Source organism: Garra rufa, chromosome 2 (assembly GCF_049309525.1).
Source record: "Garra rufa chromosome 2, GarRuf1.0, whole genome shotgun sequence".
Classification (NCBI taxonomy): Eukaryota; Metazoa; Chordata; class Actinopteri; order Cypriniformes; family Cyprinidae; genus Garra; species Garra rufa.
In genome coordinates this window covers 18,708,659-18,735,151 of record NC_133362.1, presented here as the reverse complement: position 1 = coordinate 18,735,151, position 26,493 = coordinate 18,708,659, and the positions used below count along the sequence as shown (strand labels likewise).

Genomic DNA, 26,493 nt, shown 5'->3' with positions numbered 1-26,493 from the left:
AAATTATACATGGCAATATATACAATTTACAAAAATTTACCATAAATCTGAGAGAACTTCTAATAAGTAGAACTTCTGTAAGTATCAATCTGTTTTTAGCACACATACTCATATGTACATTTTTCTCAGTGTGTAGTTCTGTATCTCTACTCTAGATGGCACTATAATATCACTAAACCATATGTCCAGCCTATTTTTTTTTTTTGCGGCTGGATTGAGGTACTGAATGCCAGGGTCAGACTTTAACCAGAACTTGAGGGGAAAACTGGCAATGAAAGTGACAAAAATGCCCCAGATGTGTCAAGTGTGGGGCAAAAACTATGTCTCTGTTGTGAACTTCAAATATTGGTATCTGTTATGTAACATTTGATGCATTTCATAACCTTCTATTCTAGGCCTATCTCCTTTTGAGTTCAATGCCCCTGAAAACACAGGGAATATCTGATATCTACCTTCCCAGCGGTGATTGTTGTCGAATAAATAGAAATACATTGATATATCTGTCATTTTAGATTGTTGTTTGATTGTTAGATTTATTGTTTTTATGGCTATGACTTTTTCTCTTGATTCCACCAAGCCCATAACATTTAAGTACCTCAGACCTATACAGCCTATATTTTACAGCTGTTGCTCTATAATTACCACATATGATAAAGATAAAGCAGAAAACATACAGGATAGGATCACAATGTTATGTCAGTTCATCAAACACAACCAAGCTATTTGTACAAATGGGGAAAAAGTTGATCTGGCCACATTTAATCTTCAATAAAGATAAAACAAGCATTTTTAAAATGCAACAGCTCCTTAGCCTCAGTATGACCCTATGTCTTTTGAACCCACCTGAGGTCTTCCTCATACAGCCATAAAGGAATGATAGGAAGGCTGAGCTTTTCTTTGGTCATTGGAGTTTGAACAAGAACTGGCATGTGTTCAAGATATTTGTCATGCAATTACGTCCAAGGGTGGGCTAAAAATCCCTGCACTCAGGGTGAAAATGCTTGGCCAAAATCTGAACAGCTGAGAGACTGAAATGAACTACTGCAATAACCAGTTTTCCCCTTACCCCATCCATTTTCATGCAGGTCCCAAAGTCTGCAAGTTTTAGGTGTCCGTAGCGGTCCAGCAGCATGTTGTCTGGTTTGACGTCTCGGTGAATAAAGCCCATGGAGTGGATGGCGTCCAGAGCCAACACAACCTCAGCAGTGTAAAACTTTGCCCACTTTTCTGGAACGTCATACGTACTGGTGAGATTTACAAGATCTCCTCCTGGCATGTACTCCATTACCATGTAGAGAGAACGGTCATCCTGGAACGCACAGCACAGCTGAGGGAAAGACGAAAAAGAATTGAGGGAAAAAAGGGAAAGAGAGAATTAGTATTAATTTATTTACTTATTCATGCGTGTGTATGATTGTGCTCAAACATACCCAGAATATATTTATGGTCCAATTAACCAATTCAAATTGTATCATTTTAATTGGTGCAGCCAGCTATTTAGCTAATTAATAAAAAAATAGATTCATGCAAAGTAGTTTTAGCTTAAAATCTAGAATTTAAAATGCAGAAAGTTGATCTGACCAACTCACAAATAATACTTTTTTGTTTTCATTTTAAGAAATATGATTGTAAGATCTATAAAATTAATCAGTAAAAATATACATTTTTTTATTATTACTTTTTATTAAAAATACAGTAAAAACTGTAATACTGAGAAATATGATTACAATTGTAATTATTTTCTACATTTATATTTTTAAAATGTAATTTATTCCTGTGATGGCAAAGCTCTTCAGCATTCTAATATGCTGGTTTGGTGCTCAAGAAGCATGATATTTTTAAATTCTTTGTAATAATGATTCTTTTAATCAATTTAATGCATACTTGTTGAATTAAAGCATTAATTTATTTAAATAAAAATCTTACTGACCGTAAATTTATGAATGATGGTTTGCATACTGGATAGTCATGTGATATTTAATTAGGGTCCTATAAAATACATTTTATTTTTTATTTTTTTCAAAATTCTGTTTTACTTTTTTCCCAAATTCCATTTTTTTTTTCATTGAAAAATCATACAATATTAGTAGTAGTATTACATACATTCTGCTAAACAATGGTAATGTGTTTCTGCCACAATGTCTTCGAGTTAAACCAAACTTTTATTTTGACTGGTTAACATGAATACCTTTAAATTACTGTGTGTACATGATATGACGCTAGTTTTACTAAAATGAAATGGCAGAATGCTAATATAGCATTCTCAGAGCACTTCTGAGATGTTAATCATGTATTTATGTCTTCATATAGTGAGATGACAGACGCTGAAATCAACACAAGCGTCTTGCGCACTTTAGTACCAGTAGTAAACAAAACATCTGCGCCATTCATTAACACAGAGACGCGCAGAACTAATGCAGGATTAATATTTAAAAAGTCTTTTTGGGGCTTAATATTTACAAATACCAATCCATTTCGTGGTTTGATTGGAGTGTAAGGACCTACTTTTGATTAATACATCCAAACTTTCAAATTCTGTAAAATCATGTTTTTTACTACTGGATTCTGCGATTCTGTCCACATTTTCCACATTGCAGATTTGCAAGATTTTCAGCGCATCTTACCTGTACGACCCATGGGCTGTCAGCAAACGCCATGATGTCACGTTCCTCCCAAAAGAACGCAGAATCTGAGCGTTTGATCATTTCAAATTTGCTGAGCACCTTCATTGCGTACACCTTCTGAGAGGCCTTATGCCTAACCTACACAAACACACAACCAGATCATCACAAATCTACATCACAGACCTTCTGCGAGAACATTAAACTTGCATTATTTAACTGCATTTTCAATTTCTAACAGTCCTTGTGCTTCACCCCTTGAACGATTTAAAAATAAAACCAATAAACATTCTGTGAGAGGCTGTTTTGACTTCCGACTCAGACGAGCCATATTTTAAAGCACCCTCTGTTGTTGTGCTTTAGGCACCCACACAGCCCCTGTCAGACAACTGACAGAGGAGAATACTGGGTAATCATGTTGTTTGTGTCTGCAGGCTTGTCCAGACGCATCCCACTGCATCTCTCCCCTGACTATCACAAACCCACACCCCGAGTGACGACACAATACAAAACTACACACGCTTTTTCTTTCTTTTATACACTTGACATGTAAATACACAATTACATAAGGTCCCAGTCAACAGGAACAAAACAGAACTGCTTGCAGCATTTGGTACAAGTGCACACACTTAACATATCCATACAGACACATTACATTTAGTTAGTGTGGCTATTTATACATTTAAACATTGCAATTAATCTCATTCTGCGTTAACAAAGTGCTGTCAAAATGAGATGCATTAAGGAACATATAATGTCCTATTGATATTACAGATTGATTTAACAGTGTATGCGTGACTTATATGTGACCCTGCACCACAAAACCAGTCATAAGGTTCTTTTTTTTTAATTAATATTTTATAGATCATCTGAAAGCTGAAAAAAGAAGCTTTCCATTGAAAGCTTGAACCTGAGGGTGCAAAAAAATCTAGATACTGAGAAAATCGCCTTAAAGTTGTCCAAATGAAGTTCTTGGCAATGCACTAAATTTAGTCATAAACTAGCCAAAGGTATATCACACCAAACATGACAGAAAGCAGCAATGGGAAAGGTTTGTACATTTTCTTAGCAGTCAACACATATATGTTTAAATGCATCCTGAAATTCTCCTTCACAAACACGGTTTCCTTACCAGCTGGACTTCTCCAAATGCCCCTCTACCGATCACCTTCACTCGTTCAAAATCATCTGGCTTCATCTGGAGCTCCCTCATATGGCCCATAACCTTCTCATCTGTACACACAACATATCAAAATCACATTTCCTTGCTCATGTCATGAAAAACTGGAATTTGTTTTCTGGTAACCTGTCAGGTCTGTAAATAGTTATGACTGACTTTTATAGAATGGCAATTATTAATTGGCCAGTTTTTATCCATAATAGCCCCTTATGAGCTTGGCACTATTTTTAATTTTTGACAGGAATTAATTAATAAGAGGCTGTGAGTGATAGAAGTATATGCGCTCAAAGGACTGTACTATTGTTTAACAACATAACGATTTTTCAGCTGACAAAACGTCTTTCCAAAAAAAATTTCAGATTTCAGAAGCCATAAAACAGACTCCATTTTGTTGTGAGCTGTGAAAATTACATGATTTAGGACCTTTATACAGTCACCACTGTAAAGACTGTAAGTCTATCCCTCAGTGCCTCATTTTCATTCGTGTTAAATTAAATATGACATCTAACCTGACTAAGGTCTATTGGCCAATTAACTGAAGTGTTTTTAAATATCTTTGAGTAAATTTTTGCATAAATCTGCATAAATCTAATGTTATCAATGTTATTATTGTTACTTTTTGGTGGGGACAATGGAAGCATCTAAACACATAGACACAAACACACACATACCTATATATTCGTATCTATCTATCTATCTATTAGGGATGTAACAATATCAAAATCTCATGATACGATAATATCTCAATTAGGGCTGGGCAGTATGACCAAAATTTTATTTCACGGTAACGATATCTTTCACGATATAGTTTTTTATATAGGTAGTTATTCCAGAAAATATACAAAAGGGCTTTATATAATAAACTAGAAGCTAAAGTTCGATAACAAACTTTAAATGTTGGCTTGGAGAGCCAACCCGGGCAGCCTTGGGGCAAAAGAGCCAGAGCACTTGTGTGTCGGAGATCTGGCTTCTAAATGAAACACTGTTAAAAAAAAAAAAAAAAAAAAAAAAAGTCTTTGAATTGAGATCTGTTATCCTGTGGCCCCCTCTTGTGGACAACATTAGCATTATGAACCACAGTAACATTCACAGCATTCCAGAGCGCAGCCGTCAGCTCACGTTCTCATGAAAGCCGACAAGAGGCTTTAAGTGTTACATAAAGCAGCTAGCAAACACCTGAATGTAGCTGTTGATGTGTTCTGATGTGATGGACTGAAATCGCTGGAATATTTACATTTTAAAGGCAGTCAAATTCGTGCAAATGATGTAGTTTTGTGGGCACGTACACAGAATGTACGCGATGAAGGATCTACTTTTGGTTTAGAATAAAACAGCTCACAAACAGCTGAATTTAGCTCTTGGTGTGTTCTTATGGGTGGATGGAATGAAATCGCTGGAATATTATCATTTTTAAGGGCGGTATAATGCGTGCAAATTAGTTTTGTGAGTACGTACACAGAATGTAGGCGCTGAAGCAAAAGTGAAAGTAGGTAAGAGGTCACCGCTCTTGAGTGGAGTGGAATTGCTCCTTTAGAGGGGGCATTTTTTCTCAGCCAATGCAAGTCTATAGGAAATTTTTCATGTGAAAAAATTTAATAATAAATAAACTGTAAGTCTGATCAGTCTAAAAAGATATAGCAACAATCTCGTCGCCAGGGCCCAGGTCTCTGCCAAGTTTGGGGCTTCTGCACGTGAGTTGGCCACGCCCACTTATTTACATTTCGCGGTATACGGAATAAAAAATTCTTTTATGGTACACATTTCATTCTGCGGTAACGATATATACTGTCATATCGCCCAGCCCTAATCTCAATATGAAGTCCACAATACAATATTTATTGCGATATTTATAAAAAAAAAAAGACAAATGAACACTTGGAAAAAAATTACAATTTTGTACATTTTAAAGCTAAATTGTTTTATCTAATGCACTTTGAGAGTTCAAAATTAAGAACTCCAACCCATGTTCTTAACTAAGAAAACTTAAGTCAGATAATTGACTTGTACCTGAACTTTAAAGAGGACTCAACCCTCTTTTTAGTTGTGGTATACTGTCTCAGTCTAAATTATATACACGCACTGGTGTTTTAGGAAGCCGAACAAATTAGAATATAATGATGATAATAATAATAATAATAATAATAATAATAATAATAATAACAACAACAACAACAATTTTATGTGATTGTTAGACCTATGACAGTAATAGCCACATATTGTAAAACAATTGCACTGTACAATAAATAAAAATGAATATTTCATAGGCTTATAATTTTTGCTTTATACTACAGTAGAGAAATTATAATACTTCTTTCCTAATTTCTACACTTGAAAGACATATTTTAGAATTTAGACTGCAGTAACGTTACCCATTTAAACCGCTGGCTGTCAGCAATTCATACTGCACTTTTAAGCTTTTATTTTGACGGAAACGACAGTAGAGCTTTTATTTTGATGGAAAACTCCACACATGCAATAAATGACTTCACTGCATTTACTGTGAACAGAGCCGTTCTGAGGCACGGAAAACACAGGATCACAAGCTGATAGTCTGAACAAAGTGTGCGCTTCGCTTTGAAACACGAATCGAAAACACATTTGATGAAGGGATTAAGCCATATTGTGCTTCAGTTTTAGTTCGTTTGACAGATACTGTGTCAAAGCATAATGGCCCAAAACACAACTTTAATCTACCTATTTATCTATATCTATCTATCTATATCAGGGATGCACCGAATATTCAGCCACCGAAAATTTTCGGCCGAAAATGGCCCAAAAGAGCATTTTTGGTTTTCGTCCGAAAGACTTTTATCACCGAAACAACACGGCCGAAACAGTATGTTGATGCAAACAGAAACCGCAGCCTGCACGTGCTTGTCTGAAGCAACACTTCTGCGGTGTGGACGTATTTCAGTATATCTGAGAAAGACCCATGGATAGCGATTTGCAAAACTTGTAATGCCGAAATTTCAAGAGGGGGTGTGTCTGCAGTCGTGCGGGCAGCCAGTGATGAGAGCAGAGATCGAGACAGATGTGGCTTTCAGTGAGTGAAAAACAATGGCTTTACGTTGGTGTTACGTCACAATATTTTAAAGATGTCTTTTCTATATACTGTATTTTTATAAATATTTATGTTTTAAACTGTGGAAGTGAGCCAATGGATATCACACAAGCAACGTGAAAACTGCGCAATATGTTAAAGTGAAAGTAAAAACTGACAGTGCTTTCAGCATCTGACGTGCATTCTCTCAGAGACAATAAGAGGCGATTATACTTCATATGCTGATATTAATTTAGTCCCCTACTATTGTGTAAGGGTTATTTTTTGAAAGACTTAAATAAAGCTCTTAATTTGATGAAACTTCAAAAGGCTATCCATTGAATAAATATGAGCGCTGCACGTTTCAAAGTCATTTGCTGCGCTGCTTTGTTTACCATTCTGATAGCGCCTCCTGCTGGAAGAGAAAGACGTAGAGTTGTAAATGTGAACTGATGGATCCACAAGATAATGTGTTATAAAAATTTTAACAATTTAAACAAAGGCAGTAAAATATATGTATATGTTATTTAAGTAATATAATACTTGATTGATAATAATTGTTTAAATTAATATAATTGATTTATTCTTTGAAACTTTAATATTAATTTACGCAATTGCAATACCTTGATTTTAGTAAAATTAGTACACAGTAATAGCCATAAATGCAATGGTACTAATAATTGGCATAATTCTTTTGGTGTTTCGGTTTTCGGCCTTGGTTTCCTCTTTTTCGGTTTCGGCCAAGAATTTTCATTTCGGTGCATCCCTAATCTATATAGATAAATAGATTCCTCACAAAAAACACATTAAACTTCAGTGTCTACTGTAAAGTTGAGTAGTTATTCATCAAAACATTAAGCATGTTTAGTGCGACATCAACATCAGCAATGACTATTATCAAAGGCCAGTGCAGAGAGTTCACAGTCTGGATGAGAGGACTGTTGAGTCACACTCTCTCTTCCAAACCAAACATTATAATGTCCATACAGCCCTACTAGTCTCCATGACAACAGGCAGAATCAGGAACAAAATCGGCACAGAATGTGATAATTAATCAAAAGTTTAATAGCGCATGAATAGAAAACACAGGCACAGATGCGTTCACACAGCCATAGTACTGGCTAATGAATTTAAACAAATCTCAATGGTAACTTATGAAAACAAAGTGAATACTACATGATCTAAATATGAAAAATATGATCTATGGCAGAATCCATCCATCCATTGTCCAAACTGCTTGTCTAATGAACTAGCACAAGGATGCTGAAGCCTATCCTAAGGTATTGGGCAATAGGCAGGAAGACTGGAGATAATCTTACAGTACCTGGTATTACCATACCTACTTACTCTAATACTTACTAAGCCTTCTTTAGTTTATGAGAGTGTGTGTGCACAATTCTACAGTTACCTTAATGCCTGTAGATATTCATAAATGTGACTTTTTTTTAGTATTACATTATTAATACACAATTGATGCAGTTATGAATCACATTTGAAACTTGTAAGAGTTAAAATTAAAGCCACAAGTGTCCTGCCATGACCTGCACTGGAAGTGCATTAAAATCCTCCATGACATCACCTGCGAGTTATTTCTTCATACCAAACACACAAAAATGCAGTTTTCACGGTTTGTGTTGACAGTTGATTATTCATGTGATGAGCTTCAGTGTTGTGAAGTGAGGGGCCCAAATTAGAAAGAGCCACTCAAAACAATTCAATTTAAATAAACGCTGTTGATGTTGTAGCAGGAAGCAGCCTCATTGTAAAACCTGATGCCACCATTAAGTATTTCCTTTACCCACAGAATAACAGAACAACAATCAGAGAAAAACAAGTCCTCTTAAAAGCAGATACTCACATCTGTTCAAGAAGGTCTCGATGTTCTTATTTTTGCGCAAGGCTGGAAAGTCCAAATCTAAAACCAGGGCATTCATGGAGTCCTGAAACAAAAACACAAACACTGTGAGTAAAACATTAAAATAACAGTCTCCTTGCAAATAGCATTCATACATGCATGCCTGTTTTTCTTGCATAACATTTACAAAATATTTTGAGAATCAAATGATCTACTGTTCTTTTGTAGTTTCTAATTGCATTCATTTTTACAATGCTTCTCACTTATGTTGACATCTGTCATAAGTTTGGTACCTAATGCACTCTCATATTGTATCAAGTGCTGCTGCCATCCCATTTAATGTAAAAAATAAATAAATGAAAAAACTCAGATCATATAGGCTAAATTGCTTAGAAATGCCATTAATTCTAAACAATGTTATTATAATATAAATCACTCTGGATACATGCAAATGAACTTTTGTCAAACCCACATCCAGACAATAAAAAAAACTACATAAGATGCATTTTATGTAAATAATTGTAGCTAAACAATCCAACAATTTAGAAAACCAATCCCATCTGGTTACTGTTTCGAAAATGTTTATTTATCTGGGAAAAAAACAACTGCTGAGTGGTAACTCTTTTATTTAAACCCTGAGTGGAATGAGCTACAGGCATATTTCAAGGACAGGAAGTTAAATGGCTAGGCAGAACTTCCAGCCTGAAGAAATTAAGATTGATAAATCAGCAAGGCTTTACAGTCAGTAGATAATAAAAGAACATCCACTTCTGTTGCTGAAACCTGATCTGACAAGTCATTTATCTTCATTTTTTTCTTTTTTTATTACAGCCTGTGTTACCCAAAGCACACTTCACCTTTTTTGGGCATCTGGATGATGTCCTGTCCTGAGGGAATGCTTGCGTATAATGAACGGAAATGCATTTAAAACAATTAAGCAGACATTGAGACCACCAGGCCCATAGATTTGTTCCTGCACATGCAGACTGAGGTGATGGTTTAGCAGTTACAGCACTGGTGCGCTTGTAAAGCACTTTGAAGCAAGACCAGGTCTGTTGTGACCGACATACCAGGCATGGTCTCGCTGGAAACCCTTACCGGAAAAGCATTCGGAATGTCCAGCAGCCACACCTCTCCCCCTCCTCTCGCTTTTTCACAACTGACAAAAGTTCTCTACTCTTTACTGCATAATCTTCACTCAACTTTCTTTACAAGTGCATCTGTTTTTTCTCACTTCACTCTAGAGCAGGACAGGGTGATATATTATATAGCTTTTTATTTTTTTAAATTAAAAGGATAGTTTACCCAAAAATGATAATTCTGTCGTTAATTACTCATCCTCATGTTGTTCTAAACCTGTAAGATCTTTGTTCATCTTCGGAACACAAATTAAGGTATTTTTGATGAGCTTTTTGAGCCTGCATAGACAGCAACCCAACTGACACGTTCAAGGCCCAGAAAGGTAGTAAGGACATTGATAAAATAGTCCATGTGACATCAGTGGTTGAACTGTAATGTTATTAAGCTACAAGAACACTTTTTGTGCACAAAGAAAACAAAAATAACTTCTGTGTCAGTCTCTGATGCATGTGATTCACAAAAGTACCATGACGCATACATGTGCATTCCTCTGTTTGTAAACAAGCCTCAGCGCATCTGGGTTCTATGTCAGAACGAATGACTGACATTGAAGAGAAGAAATTGAATCTAGACATTATTTTTGTTTTCTTTGCACACAAAGTATTCTTGTAGCTTTGTAAAATTAAGGTTGACCACTGGTGTCACATGGACTTCTTTAACAATGTCATTACTGCGTTTCTTATTATAAATGTATTAAAGAAATATTTGAACCCACTTTGCATTAAGTGTCTTTAACTACTTTGTTAAACATTTAAATTATTTAACAAACATGCTAAAACAAGCATGCTTTTACATTGTACTTATTACATACAAACACCTGCATGTAATTAAAACCTACCTATTAAGCCTAACCATTCTACATCGATGCAGAAGTACCGACCCAGTATTTACAAAGTGAATGTGCAAAGGTCAAATGCCCTTAAAAAAAAAAAAAAAAAAAAAGAAGGTCTGATGATTTTGAAATTGGAGGAGAAAAATAGATTTTTGACCTACTCTAACCATATTGAACCTGAGTACACAGAGTACGCATGCGCATGCGCATCGCAGAGCTAGACAAGACAAGCATTTGAGGTTAAAAAGTTTATAAATTATAAGTTATTTTTAAAATAACTAATCAATTTGCTAGATAAGAACCTTATTCCTTGGCTGGGATTGTTTAGGGACCTTTGAAGCTGCATTTAAACTGCATTTTGGAAGTTCAAACTCGAGGGCACCATAGAAGTCCGCTATATGGAGAATGTTCCTGAAATGTTTTCCTCAAGAAACATAATTTCTTTACGACTGAGGAAAGAAAGATATGAACATCTTGGATGACAAGGGGGTGGGTAAATTATCTGTTAATTTCCGTTCTGGAAGTGAACTTTTCCTTTAAACCTTACCATAGCATAAAACCTTAACCTTCACCTGTGTCCCAGCAGCAAAAGCGATATGCAATACAACCCAAGTACTTTTTTTAACCTAGTATATAGTAGTTAAAACACCTAAAACAAAGTGGGACCAATAATGTATTTTAAAAAAAAAGGTTATTGTTTGCAAAAGAAAACATAAGCCAATCTAAGAGACAGTTCTTCAAAGGGAACAGAGTATTATGACATGCATGGCTTATTATGATGTAAATGATGTCTCTTACTGAAATATGTAGTAGAAAACCCATGAAAGATTTACGTTATTAAAAAAATAAATAAAAAAAACTCCACATCATTATATGCATATTTTGGACTACGGGGGGTGCCATAATGATGTGAAATGGTTGCGTTCTGTAAGCTACTGATTAGGGCTGCACGATTAATCGTTTTTAAACCGAAATCGCGATTTGAAAGGGTGCAATTTTCAAAATCGCAAGAGCTGCGATTATTTCGATTGATTATCAAATGTGGTAACAAGCATATGTCGTTTTTGACAGGTCACTTCATGTGCATATTACGTCTTCATGCTTATATTACGTTTGATGCAGAGTTTAACCAATAGGGGGCATTTTAACACTGCATGTAGAGACATGCACGGGACAGATTTTTCAGTCCCGCATCCGCAGAAATATGTTTATCTCGTTCAGTTCCCGCCTCGACATTCATGTTTTGTCCCGCTCCTGCCCGCATAAAAGTAACCTATACATAGTTTTTTTTCAGTACATCAATTGAATTTACATGAAAGTTTTGTAACATCTCGTAATTTCACAAAACCCCAGCATAAACGCTCCTGATAAAATATTTGTTATATAGGCTAAGCATCAACATTCACAAACCACTGTTATTCTTAACAGAAGAGCAAGCATGAGCTACTGTGTGTATCCATAGCAGAATGCAAGCGGACAAAGCTAAAGTTGACATCTCAGTTCATATGCGATCTCATAAAGCTCTAACACAATGAATATTATGCACAATGAATCTGTCACAATGTCTACACTTTGTGTGTTTTAATTCGCGAGCACGCAATATTCAGCACTGTGCAAGAATGTTTGAGCAGTGAGTGGATTCTAACTTAAACACCTCTGATGACTGCCTATCCTTGTGCTTACTAATCATAGCTGTAAGTTGTATACTAGTTGTTCTTGCTGCTTTTGTGCAATAGATGAATAACAATATTTTGCTTTTCAGATATTTCTATTTTGCGGGGGTCCCGTGAATCATTTTATTTTCCCGCGTCCCGAACAGCCGCACTCGCCCATCAAGTTTTGTCCCGCGCCGCAGTCGGTTGCCTCGGGTCCCGCTATACTCCCGTAGGAGTGCAGGTCTCTACTAAATGTACTGAGCAAATAACATTAACGCCATTTGGAAAAGATGAGCGGGAGCAGCGGCTCAACTTCCCAACAAAGTGTCTCTTAATGTAGGTTATCATAAGTGTTTTACTGATGTAAAATTGTTTACAGTGTGTTTGGATTCCTAAAAGTTTAAGATTTTAATTATATTTTATTATAGAATTTTAATTGTTAATTTTATTTTATTTAAGATACTGTAGTTATTTTCTTAATTTGTCATGATAACTGACAACTTTATTTTAAAAAAGGCAACAATGTTTAAGAGGTTTTAAATAAACAGTAGAACAGTGTAGCATACTTTGTGATTATGCTTGGTCTTTCTTTGGTGCTGTTAAAACCACCATATCAAACCTGTAGCTCTTTTATGAAATAGTAGTAAATCGCATTTTAAATCGCAAATCGCAATTTTGATCAGAAAAATCGCAATTAGATTTTTTCTCCAAATCGTGCAGCCCTACTACTGATGCTACCTGTTGTTATTTTTGCCCACCGCAACACAACACAATACACAACAGAATACACAACTCTGAAAATAAAATACTGATACGATGACCACAGCTACTGAAAGAGCTTACAGGTGGCAAATGGAAGTAAGCATAGGCTTAAACCAAATGTTGTACCATTGATTTTCCCCAGGAGTCTAAACGCTCCAGACATTGAGTGAAATCCATGCTGATAAACTCCTTCTCCTTCATGACAAGCATCAGCATGTTTACACAGGGCTCTAGACCTAATTTCGACCTAATTTGTCAATGGTGCGACTAAAAAAAATCTGAGGTCGCACTGGCCGTTCAAGGCCAAAAAAAAAAAAAAAAAAGCGACTGTGGTTCAACAGACATACATTAGGCCCATATCGTGGTCTAAACCAATCAGAGATAGTGAAGGGCGGACCCCCCCCCCACTTTGATTGGCCGTGGTCCAGATATTCTTGTACGTGTGTGTTGAAAATGCATGTGCTGCAGTCAGACAGATAGAGGTGAGTAGTAGCCTAGGCCCAGAACAGAGTTGATGTAGCCACGGATGATGAGAGAAGATGAATAGAACAATCGACAACTTTTTCGATAAGAATGTTAAGTTAAGACCTGATCCGTCCGAAAATCATAACCAATGCTCTGACACGGAGCCATCAACCTCCCAGGTTATGCCAAGCCCTGGTCCGAAGACAGCATTAGATAATGAGTCACATACGATTGAGTACGAGCCAAGCACCAACACTTTTTCAGTCTTGTAGAATTGTGCTTCAAATAAAGAACTTTATGTTGACCAGATTATTAGTTACTCTAGTCAATATTGCCTATATGGACAGTGATTTAAAAAGAAAAAAGAAAAAAAAAGTGGACTTGTAACTTGTGTTAAATGCAATGTGGTCAAAAATTTGGGGTGCACCTAACTTTTGTGCAACCAGTGCAAAAAGTTAGTCTAGAGTCCTGTTACATCCTGCCAGGATGGCATCTAGCATTTCTTGTCTCTGCCATTCGTAAGCTCATTCATTTGTAATAGGGATGCTCATATTGACCGTTTAACCGTTAACCGACCGCAAGAATTTTAACCGATTATTACTATCAGTTAAACGGTTTAAAAGGTTTTTTTATATATAGTTTTTTTTTTCCGTTTGCTGCATGGTGAAAGAAAAAAATAATGCTATACATAAGTTATCTGTTTACACACGTGCAGTGTGGCTGTACAGACATATTTCGCTGAGCAAACACCTACTTCACCTTCACTTAGTTAACTGATGTATTATATGCAACACAATGGCAAGTGGCAATATTGGGTTATCAGAGAGTAAATCCGTGAGTAAATGTATTCAAATTCTGAATGGATTATAGTCTAGAAAGTGCGCAATAGGCGCTCCCGTTACAATCACTGGAAAGCTGTCACTCATTTACTGTAGTTCATCGCAATCCCAAAAAGTTAATAAAAAGTAATAAAATAACCTTTACACTGCACAATTAATCTCTTATTTATATAATACCTACATTTTCTTTGTTTTAATGAGAGAGTTTGCGAATGTGTAGAAATCAGCAAAACTGAAACCGGCACTTTGAGTGGTGAGTGGATTGTAATTTAGCCGCCTCCGATTGGCCACAGCGATCATCAAATGTCTGTGATTGGCTATTGCTGAACGCTGTAAAAACACGCGTCTCCACACCATATGACCAATGGATGAGAACTCCCGAACCGCAAATTGAAAGGATTTTTGTGATGGTGTTTTTGTCGCGGATCTAACAGTTAACAGGCAGCGTTCCAGTCTATCTGTACAGCATGTCGACATGTTAAAAACTAGGTACACTGAGGGATAGGCTGGCCCGCTATATATTTTTATGTCCGACGGGAAGAACAAGACTGGTACCGTTCTTCAAAGCACATAGAAGGATTCGGTGTGTTTTAGTTTTGTCAGCTTAATTAGGTAGTTATTAAATTTATATATAGTTAGTGTAGGCCTATTTATTTTAATATTTTTTATATATTTTATACTGATTTTCTCTGTTCTCAGAAGCACTGCTGATGCGTGATAATTTGTGTATATGTGAATACAGTTTTTGTTGTTGCTCCGTTGCTCTGTATGCTGCTGTTTGCACGTTGAAATAAAACATTTGCTTGTATTTTTTATGTATCATCACAGATACTAGTGCGTTCTATTTTTAAACTAATTTATTATTCAAATTTGATCAGTTAACGGTTAATGTTCGAATAACGAGCAGCGGTTGTCGGTCAGGAAAATTAACCGAAATGAGCATCCCTAATTTGTAAGGAAGTTTTATTCGTCCACAGTCATCTTCTCATTGTTTGCTACTATCTTTTTATCACTATAAAAGCAGAACACTTAGGTCACTTCTCTTGTTGCCCTTCTACTGAATATTACAACCAAAAGCCGCACAATGTGGCATTCTATCAGTATTTTATTTCTCAAGTTGTGTTGCAGTGAAAATAGCAGCAGGTAGCAGCAGTAGCTCACTGAGCGCAGATATTTCACATCATTGATAGTCCAAAATATGTTTCAAACAATGTGGATTTTTTAAATAGTGAAGTCTTTCATGGGTTCTCAGCCACATATTTTGGTAAGAGACATCATTTGTTACATTAAGCCATACAAGTCTTAAAACAAAGGGTTCCCTTTAAATGAATTTATGAATCAGTTAAATCTGTTAATTCAGTAAAAGCTGAATTCTGTAGGAAACACTGCATGGCATCATGGGACTAGAGCTGACATTTGACTGAACTCGTGTGTGCCCGTTACATTTCACCATATCATCACCACATTTCCCAGCACAGAACTCTTCAAATATAAAACTTCTATTTAAGGAAAAAACACACTGTCTATCTCAAAGCACACATACTGTAGGCAGGAAATGACACCTGCCACCAGAGGCTCCAGTGAAACTGCTGTAGTGTCATGGTGCAGTTTAGAGATGACATCATTTCTTCCTGTGGCCCCTGCTTCTATACAGCCATCAGAGACATGAAACAGAACATACCAAAACACACCAAAGTAAACATTTAAAACAAAGATGGTGTGAGGTATGCTGAAAAGCCCAAAAATATAAGGGGCCACCATTACTGGACAGGCCGTGAACACACATGTAACCCACCTGTACAAACACGCACATAGGACCTTTAGCTTAAACCTGCAGCTCCATATTCAGCCCAGCAGACACACAGAGTTGCAACGTTTGCCTCTGCTTTGTTTAAAGTTTAACTAGAAAGTGTGTAATTTTTGAGCCACTAATATGTGCCATTTTGCACATTAACCTGAGACAAGTTTAACACTTAACCTTAAACTATGCAAACGGTTAAACTTGAAAACTTGACATTCAGCCTCCACAGACTGAATAAAATAAAATAATAAATCAGATTAATTTTTTCTCCTGACAAGTCCTCTAAGATTTTCATTACATTGGGAAAACAGATCAAAAACTGTCAATCTACAGATACAAACTACAGACAAAATGACAAAACAAAAAAAAGAAGAAGTGACTTATGACAGACTGTGATCACATGTATTGTTATGATTTATAATTCTGAGTTACAGACTCGCACATTAATGAAAAAAACAACAACATCGTTGTTATGAAACATGCATGAAAATCATGTTAATGCAAAAGGCGAATGAAAACACTGAAACATGAGTGGGAGTTAAAAATACTGCATCTCAACACTTTAACATTACCACACACACACGCACACACACACACACACACACACACACTGTGAGTCACTCCCACCTACACACACACAACCTCCAACACTAACTGCAATAATGACCAATGATTATCCACGCTTCAGTTAAACCCGCAGACATCCTCTCGCTCTCACACTCCTCCTTCTCACACTTTAACCCTCATGTAACTGACAACCTCTCAGTTTATTAACTCCCCTGTGTGTAACAATTAGCTGTATACTGATAACATGCTGATTAGCAGACTGATATTTGGCAATTTGAAAAACGCATTAGTCAGTAACACAATCTGAAGTCTAAACAACAGAGTAGTTTTTTTTTTATTCTCGCTAAAATATGTGGTTAATATAAACAAAGTGATAATCTAAAAAAAAAATGTAATATAGAAAATTTAACATTTCTGAAAAAAAGGACAAGAGACATCACAACATGTAAAGCAAGTGACAACATGCCCCAATCCAAATGTGGCAACCTGGTTAATTATTCTTTATTCCGTAATCCTTTCTCACATCACACAGCTTGTTGTATTTATTTAAGAGCAGTTTAGGAAACCAAACACTTCAACTGAACTGATGCCGATGCCAGTATCCAGAGACAAGTGTGGCAGATGGCTGATATAACATCAATGTTTATACGTAATAAACTTTTATGATGACAAATGGGACATGCTGAAATTAAATGCAAAATGTTGCACAATATTTACTCAACATTAACTACAAACATTTGATCAGACAGGGTTATTATCCATTGACAAAGATGCTGACAGATTTTGGAACAGTCAAAAAGGGAACTAGCACTTCTGTAAATCCACCAAGCAGTTTTCAATCAATGCTGATAATCTCAAACAAAACACTGTGCTGTTTAATTGGTCTGGCAGATACATTGGTGTGTCACTAGCATCAGAATTTGACAACTGTTCACACTTGCTAAGAGTCATTTCCTGAAAGCTACAACACATTTCTCAAAACTATCAACACAAAAATCAAAACCTCAAAGATTTTAAATCAAAATGTGACAGTCTCAAGTAGCACGGGTATATTTGTAGCAATAGCCAACAATACATTATCTTTTTTTAAAGATCATGTTTCATTAAGATGTTGTGTAAAATTCCTACCATAAATATATCAAAACTTTTTTTTGCACAGATTCCATGTGTTCAAATAGTTGTATCTTGGCCAAATATTGTCCTATCCTACAAACCATACATCAATGGAAAGCTTATTAAATCAGCTTGTATAAATATGTATAAATCTTAATTTTAAAAAAATGGGCCCGTATTACTGGTTTAGTGGTCCAGGGTCACAAATCGATTTATTCTAGGGGTTAAACAGATCGTAACTGATCTTTGATCCAGAACCTTGAACCTTTGACCAGGCACCACGGTTTGACACACATGTGATTTACAGATTAATTACTAAATTTAATCATCACAGAGTGAAAATATATAATTTTTATGGGTTTTGTCTTGCCAATTTACACATTCAGGTGATTTCCAGCACAAGACGAGGCAAAAGAGAGCACGAGTCGATACTCTGTTTTCACACACAAAGAGGCAAAATCAACTTTTTTTGAAAGAGTTGATTCCCCTTTCAATTTTTTTTGCATTGAAAAGGTGTTTTACTGTAGTTTTGATCAAAGAAATGCATCTGTGGTGGGCACCAACCCAAAAAACAACAACTTCTGGACAGTTGTTTTTAGGGCTGCAACAATTCCTTGATTCGAGTACTCAATTATAAAAAAAAAAAAAAAAAAGCGCTTTCCACATATTAAACCCATTTAAAAATCATAATAAAGCATAATGCTACTAAAAATTCACAAACGTTACAATTCAATAAATAAGTATACGTGATGCAGGTTTAATATATGCGCATGTCAGAGCGCCTCCATTCACAGTAAATGCTGCTACACAAACTGTTATCATTTACATGTGTGGAGCGTCTCAAACTTCATCTCTGCACTTTGTTGTGAGTTTGAGCTTATTATAATATTCATCTGAGAATGCAACTTGCACCATTTCATCAGATTTGTAAGGTAAAACATTTATAAACCTACAAGATCATGATCTTTCTCAATTTGCTTACTGTTCATCACAATTTCAAAATGAAAGTTTAAACCCTTACTTTAGCCGCTTTTCCACTATCGGGCCGAACCGTTCTCAATGCTTAAACGTTCTGTTCCGTGCCGATCCGGGCCAGTCAGCACAGATACGGTTTGATTTTCCACTGTGGTGCAGATAACGGAACTCTTTGGAATGTAAATACAAATGCGTCAAGTCGTTGCCTTGGGAACGCAAGAGTAGACAGCCCCGCTTCTACTGTTATTGTCCTTTTGGATGTGATATGTATGTTTGAGTTTTTTTATTTTTTCCCGGCACTGTTTTGAACTTTTCTTAATGCCCTACTCTGCAAGACACTGCGCTATAATTTTAAAAACTTTTTGTTTCTCTTTGCACCCTCCAGCTGTTTTTGAATTTTTCTTTCTGTCCAAATATCAATATTAGCGCAAATGTTTCATCCACAGACCAAAGTGTCTCAGCCATTTATATTTATATTTACCGTATCTGCTTACTGCGCATCCGCTTAGCCATAAAGAAACTGGTAGCCAGGCAACAGCGTGGCGACGTCATGCACACGCATTTTACCAGCCCGGTTCAGCACGGTTGTCTAACCGTGCCGAGAATTCCGGGCCGAGAACGGTTTGTAATCGTTCCGTGCCGTACCAGGCTCAGGTGGAAACACAACTGGAACTGTACCCGACCGTTCTAAGAACGGTTCGGCCCGATAGTGGAAAAGCGGCTTTTGAGTTTACTAGAGCCCGACCGATTTATCGGCAGGCCGATATTAGGCATTTTCCAAACTATCGGTATCGGCATTTATAATGGCCGATAATTGAATATTTCAAAAATAAAATAAAAACGGATGAAACACCCTTCAACCATGTCATGAGTGTTGGTGTTGTATAGTTTGTCCACCAGAGGGCACTCTACACCGTCCCTGTTGGCAACACTCGTGTATAACGCGCCACACATCCTGCAACCTGCTGATCCAGCCAGAGTCGGGCAGAGAGAGCCAGTTATCCGCGAGTGAGATCATCGGTGAAGTTGTTCATGGTGAGTTGGTCACGAGACATACATTGCTTGAATAACAATTAAAAGAACATCCCCATCAGTTCTCTTAACTCAAATAAGCATGACAAAATTTGTGACTATCATGTCCAGTTTTGCTGCTGTTAAATAAGCCGAGAGTGAAGCGGAATTAGCTAGTAATTACGTTACGTCGTTACAGTGTAGTTGACTGACTGTGCTTTTCACTTTTGACAATGAGACTGAAGTATTTCTTTAATAGCGTGACATAGGGGTGGGCGGTACACCGGTATCATAGTCAACACCGGTGTGACATTGCGCCACGACATGGATTTTCTAATACCGTCAATACCGTAATAAATCAATTATGTGCCTTGAACGGCTGCATTTACATCAATAATAGCTCATTCTAAATAATAAGCTACACCCAAGTTTAATTTGCCTGCGACCGTTTGTCAATTACGTGCGCACATACAGTCGGTGCGTTCACACCATGCGCATGGCGTCACTCACTCTAGTTTGTCCGCGGGAGGTTTTCCCATCACTCGCGCGAATAAGCGGAGATAAATACCATCGCCGCTTTGTTCCTGTTGTGTAAGTTCAAAATGCACCGGAAAGCCAAACGCCGACCTGTCTAGGTTCACAGCACAGTAATGTATCACAGACATATCTCACGATTCCTTCTATCAACAAAGTGTGTAGAGAGAGTAAATAAGAGATTGATCGCAGTACAGAGAGCGTCGTTGTTTATAATAGAGTTTTGTGATATCGCAAACTAAGATGAGGGACAGCTTTTAATATTTTTATGGGAGTTTGTAAATGAGATATTAATTTACTACAGCCGTTAAATAAACAAGAAGTTATTATTAAGTGACTTACATTACTGAGAATAACACTATAACGTTACCCGATTTTGCTCAGTTTCATTTTCAAAATTTATTCTGGAATAAGTCACACTGCTGTGTTTAAATGAAGAAGCGCAGTTCTCCAATCAAACACAGCGGTGCTTCGTTTATAAGTGAACGTGCGTTTTTAAACTAATCTAGTCAAATGATTCAATTTCGCATTCATAAAGAGAGTCACTTGAATGAACTGTGTTCAAACGAATCAAATGAACAATACGATTCAGTAATTAATTTCAGTGTCTTGCCGCCACCTGCTGGCAGATCCTTTCAGTTATTGAAATCTTAAATACTTGTGTATTCCAAATTTTATAAAAAAAAAAAAAAAAAACTAATCTCAACATGAATTTATAGATTTGATTGCACTCATGGCACCTCTGAGCCTCATTTTTATGGACAACACTATACAAATAAAGACAGAAATCTTGCTGATCATTATTACTTGCTGAACTATTGGCACTACCTCATAGGGGTTTCAGTTCAATGAAGCAAATTGACTGGAGAAGCCACATCTCAGTGGATTCACTCCACCAACTCCTTATTTGTCAGCATTAAAGGGCCTGAGTTGGACCGTTTCAATGACCAAAAGGTAGTTGAAAGATGGCACTCTAAAACAGAAAGGGCTCTGAGAGTATCGCTCTAGAACAGAGACAATATTTGTGATCTGATCAAGACCAGGAACATAATACCGTGATATTATACCGTCACCGTTCAAAAGATGAAAAATACCGTGATATTAATTTTAGGTCATATCGCCCACCCCTAGCGTGACAGTTATAGCAATGAGACGTATCATCTCTCCTTGGTTATATTGAAAATGTATGTTTTACAATTTGCAGTACGACATTATCCATTGCTAAATTATGGCTCATCATAGACTAGCTAACCACAAAGCTAGCTAATGCCACTATCAGTGGAAGACCGCTAACGTTAACATTAATGAGCTTGGAAACCACAATGAACTTATTCTGCCTAAATAAAGTAATGATTACTGTATTTATAAGTAGTAGGGGTGGGTATCGTTTGAATTTTATCGATTTCGATTCCGATTCCGATTCCACTTATCGATTCCGATTCTTTTCGATTCCCAGTTTCGATTCCGATTTAGTAAAAAAAAAACAACAACAAACACAAAAGTCAAACATTAATATATTAAACATGTTTATTTTCAGTGCTAGATTGCAACATATTATTTTATCACAGGGGTTCTCAACCTTTTTTATATCAGGGCCCCCTTCTTCTCGGGTCAGTTTTGCAAGGCCCCCCTATGCCTGACATTTTCTCTAAAGGTGTTTAATTTTTAACCTTTTTTATTAACCTAAACATTAGTTTTGCCTTTTTATTTTTCTCCTGCATGTTATAAAAAAAATCAAACAAACTTTAAATTAAAGCTATACTTTTGAATTTAAAAGAAAATCCTCTGCTCTAACTTTTTAACATGAATACACATATACAGATTTAAAGCACCTAAATTATTTAATTCAGACATTCTTCACAACTTCAGAGTACTCTTTCTTAAGTGACTGAATATCTGCTGTTTGTATTTATTATAAAATAAACATATAAATGAAAAATACAGTAAATACATTGTAAATCTGTTTCTGCTGGTGCTCATATGTGCTTAAACACCACTGACCCTTACAAGATCCACCTCTATGGGTAAGCATTCATTATAAAAAACTCACAGGACATTCATTTTGAAAACTATGCAAATATTTTGAAATTTCACGCAAAAATACTATGGATCAGAGCACCGAAAGCATGAATAGTTTGTGAATCAACAGCGGACTTATGCGTGCCTAATGTACGACTCCGATATACAAGAATGAATACATTAGGTATGCGCGAGTTCGTTACTATTACTCTGGTCATCTTTGCCTTTACATTACCGGGAGGGTTTGTTTCATGCAGCCAAGAGATAGTAGATACCTGTCTTCCCGCGGGGGTATAAGTGACTTTTATGTGGGCTTTTGCGGGACGAAATAACATATATTCCTTCTGGAGTGGGCGGGCGCAGGACTAAAATCCGTCCCTTGCAGATCTCTAAGATGAAGTTTGCGTGCAGCGGTAGATTTGTCTTCGGTTTTTACAAAGCGTAGACACACTTTTAAACGCTTACCGTGATCCATCTTTTCGACTGATGTTTACATTACCACGTAAAGTCCTGGCAGATTGCACGCGCGGAAGGTCCTGGCAGATCACTAGATGGAAAAAATGCAACCAGGAATCGAAACGAGGAATCGAAATTTTAATATTATAACAAGTATCCGATTCTTTATCTTAAGTATCCGATTCCAGAATCGGAATCGATTTTCGATTCCCAACCCTAATAAGTAGCATATCTCTAGTTACAGTCCCTGCATTGTAAAATGTAAGTTAGACTTGCGAGAAGTGAACATTTAGACATAGAGAAAAAGTATCAAACGTAGCTTGGGCATAAAAGTTAGCTTTTCTTTTACACGTGTGTGAAATCCAATGACGCCAAGTGTGCGTTGCAGACTGTCGTTCAGCCGCAGCATTAACGAAGCACATAATGGATTTAGATCGCTAAATAGTAGGTTTTAGAAGGCAGGCAGCAACTGATGATTGAAAATGGTTTGATGTAGCTTGGTGGAAAGAATTTAAAAAGTGCATACTTATAAATAACTACAAATAACTATTCTTGTACTAAAACCTGCCTCTGCTGGACTGGAGCTATTGAGGATTGACTGATTCAGTACACTACCTCATATACTGTTAGCAATTTATATTTTGCTGTTGTTGTTATTTATCAGAACTTAACAGACTTTGTCTCCAGTCCTATTCAAAGTTATATTTATGAAGCTTACCAAGTCTTTTAAAACTTTGATTTGGTTGTTGTTGTTTTTGTGTTTTTGTTCAAAGGACTTTACGTTTCATATCTTAAGTTTGTATTTTTATACATTTTATTTATCAGAACTTTAATATATTTTGATGTTCCTCTGTTTTGTTGCGACAATAAAAGAAACAAGTTTCTTTTTAAAATGCATTATCATATTATGTTAGTTAAAACTCATAAATAACTACAAATAACTAATGTTAGGGAAATCCGTTAATGTTTTGTTGCACGTTTCTGAAAATAAAATAAAATATCGGCCGATATATCGGAATATCGGATTTTAAAACCAACAAATATTTGTATCGGTATTAGGGTTGCATTGATCCGATACTCTGGATCGGTATCGACGCCGATCCAAGCTTTTTGAATGGATCGGATATCGGTGATGCTTGACCGATCCAAATTCGATACCGTTACCAGAGTTTGATTAAATAAATAGCAAGAAATAATAGTCTACTGTAAAAACTATAATAATTCATACAAGAACACAATTATTTTAAAGCATTGCCTTAAAAATAAAATACATACATGCTTACACAACCACATGTGACGTGAGTGTGACAGGCGAGCTCAGCGGGAACCTTTTACATGCAAAGTCTACCTCAGCGCGGTAAACATGTCCCTGATTTGGAAATATTTTACTTTTGATACAGCAGCTAGTAGCAATGCAAATTGTAATATTTGCAAAGCCACAGTTTCAAGAGGTGGAAGTAGTGTTTCGAATTACAACACCACAAATTTAATCAAGCGTCTTCAGAAGCATCGCGCAAAAGAACACGAGGACTTCGCGAACCGAGTGACAGCTTTTAATACTTTGAAGATGAAGTACTCCAAGGCACTCGTGAAGTAAAAAGCCTTTAATTCAATGGGCTAAATCTTTTAACTTTTTAAAAGATTTAGCCCATTGAATTAAAGGCTTTTTACTTCACGAGTGCCTTGGAGTACTTCATCGTCTTAGTTTGATATGTACCTCTAAATATCCAAAGAGCACCGTTGATTACACCGAGAGCACATTTGGCCTTTTTGTTTTTTGTCTAGCTTTTAATACTTTCTTTGTAAAAACTTTGTAAATGAAATATTGTTTAATACAGCAGTTAAATAAGTAAGAAGTTATTATTAAATGACTTGCATTGTCTGACTATAACACTATTGCCTGATTTTGCTCTATTTCGTCATCAAAAGTAGTCTGAAACAAGTCACAACTGAGCCGCTGCGCATCTCCACTCAAACACAGCGGAGTTTCATTTATGAATGAACGTGCGCTTTTAAACGATTCTAGTGAAATGATTCAATTTCCCATTCAAACAGAGAGTCACTTGCTTTATTCCTGAATGAACCATCCGTTCAAACGAATCAAATGAATGAAATGATTCAGTAATTAAATCAGTGTCTTGCCGCCATCTGTTGGCAGATCTGTTCAGTTATTTATATATTTCCGTTTTCAAAATGTTATTTTTAAAACATTAATCTTAATATGAATTTATGAATTTGATTGCACTCATGTATCTCTTTTCCCCCCTTTTTTTTATCCAACAATGTGCAAGCAGATTTGGTATTTCTTTCTTTGCCTAAAACAAATAAGTCTTAATGACAAAGTGAATTGTATACATTCTTTAGTTTTGAAGGTAAAATACCCCCACTGATATCGGCCTGGTATCGGTATCGGATCGGTTTTGAAAAAATGATATCGTTGTATCGGTATCGGCCTTCAAAAACCTTTATCGGTCGGGCTCTAGAGTTTACACATTTTGATGTCCACATATTCAAGAACTTAGTGGCTGTAGAATTTCTATTGTAAAGAAATGGCCAAATATTAAAGATTAAGTGGACAATTGACTTAAATGTTAGTTAGTCATTATTAAACAAGGATTAGATAGCGCAGTAAAGTATAAAAACAATCATCAATCCGTTGGCGTCCTCTTATAATTATCCGATTACTCGATTAATCGTCAGAAATAATCAACAGATTACTCGATTACCAAAATAATCGTTAGTGACAGCCCTAGTATGCATTTCATTATATTGCTGTTGCACGAGAACCTGTGCGTAACAGTGATTTTACCACGCTGACAAGATTTCCTGGTCAACAATAGGCAGGCAAAGAAAGTGTCACAGAGGGCAGGATTTCTGTAACTCTTAGAAAGTATTGGAAAAAGGTTTCCTGGTTGTTTTGACTGAGGGGGCGAGAGAAACAGCTGCTGTTCCCGAGTAAAAATGGACAAGGCCACTATCACACCACCTTATATGGCAGTGTTTCTCCTATCTGCCCACAGAGAGAAAGAGAGAGAGAAAGAGGGAGAGAGAGAGAGAGAAAGAGGGAAAGAGGGAAAGAGGGCGAATGAAAGAAGGGAGGGACCTGATAAGCTCTGGAAAGAATTAAAAAACCAAACTTTACAAGATACTTTCATATATTAATCTTCTCATTCAAGACACAAATATGACATGCAATACACAGTAAAGAGGGTTTCCTTCTTAGAATCTGTCAAAACAAATATCAAAGCATCTTCGTGAATATCCAAACATCTTCTGCGTGTATGTTTGCATTTGCGTTCTTATAAACCATGTATTAGTTACCTAGTTAACTCTGAATTTCCTGTAACCAATGAGAATTTAATCTCACTTGATTTCAAACTGACCTGTCAAAACAGAGTGTACACATTCCTATCTGTCAAAGTCAGAGTCATTTTCTAAGCACCTTCAGGACAAGAACTGCAAATGGTTTTTGTAACTCATGTGTTTGAAGTGTAATTTGAGAATTGTCCAACAAAGCACTTTTACTTGTGGCAGGATCTCTCCTAAAGTAAAAGCACAATTGTGCTGAGCAACAAAAATAAAGTGTTCTACTCATCCATCAATCTAGCTATCCTGTAGTGGCTATTCA

The 26,493-nt window shown here is 36.4% G+C and overlaps 1 protein-coding gene across 1 annotated transcript in view; it reads right to left on the bottom strand.

Moving 5' to 3' along the window:
• LOC141325258 (rho-associated protein kinase 2-like) overlaps positions 1-26,493 on the bottom strand; it is a 62,129-nt gene that overhangs the window by 17,056 nt on the left and 18,580 nt on the right. Inside the window, exons 2-5 of the mRNA XM_073833825.1 lie at positions 8,700-8,781; positions 3,754-3,854; positions 2,625-2,762; positions 1,067-1,327 (exon numbers count right to left, since the gene is read on the bottom strand). Coding sequence (XP_073689926.1) covers positions 1,067-1,327; positions 2,625-2,762; positions 3,754-3,854; positions 8,700-8,781 — 582 coding nt within the window. The remainder of the gene's footprint in view (positions 1-1,066; positions 1,328-2,624; positions 2,763-3,753; positions 3,855-8,699; positions 8,782-26,493) is intronic.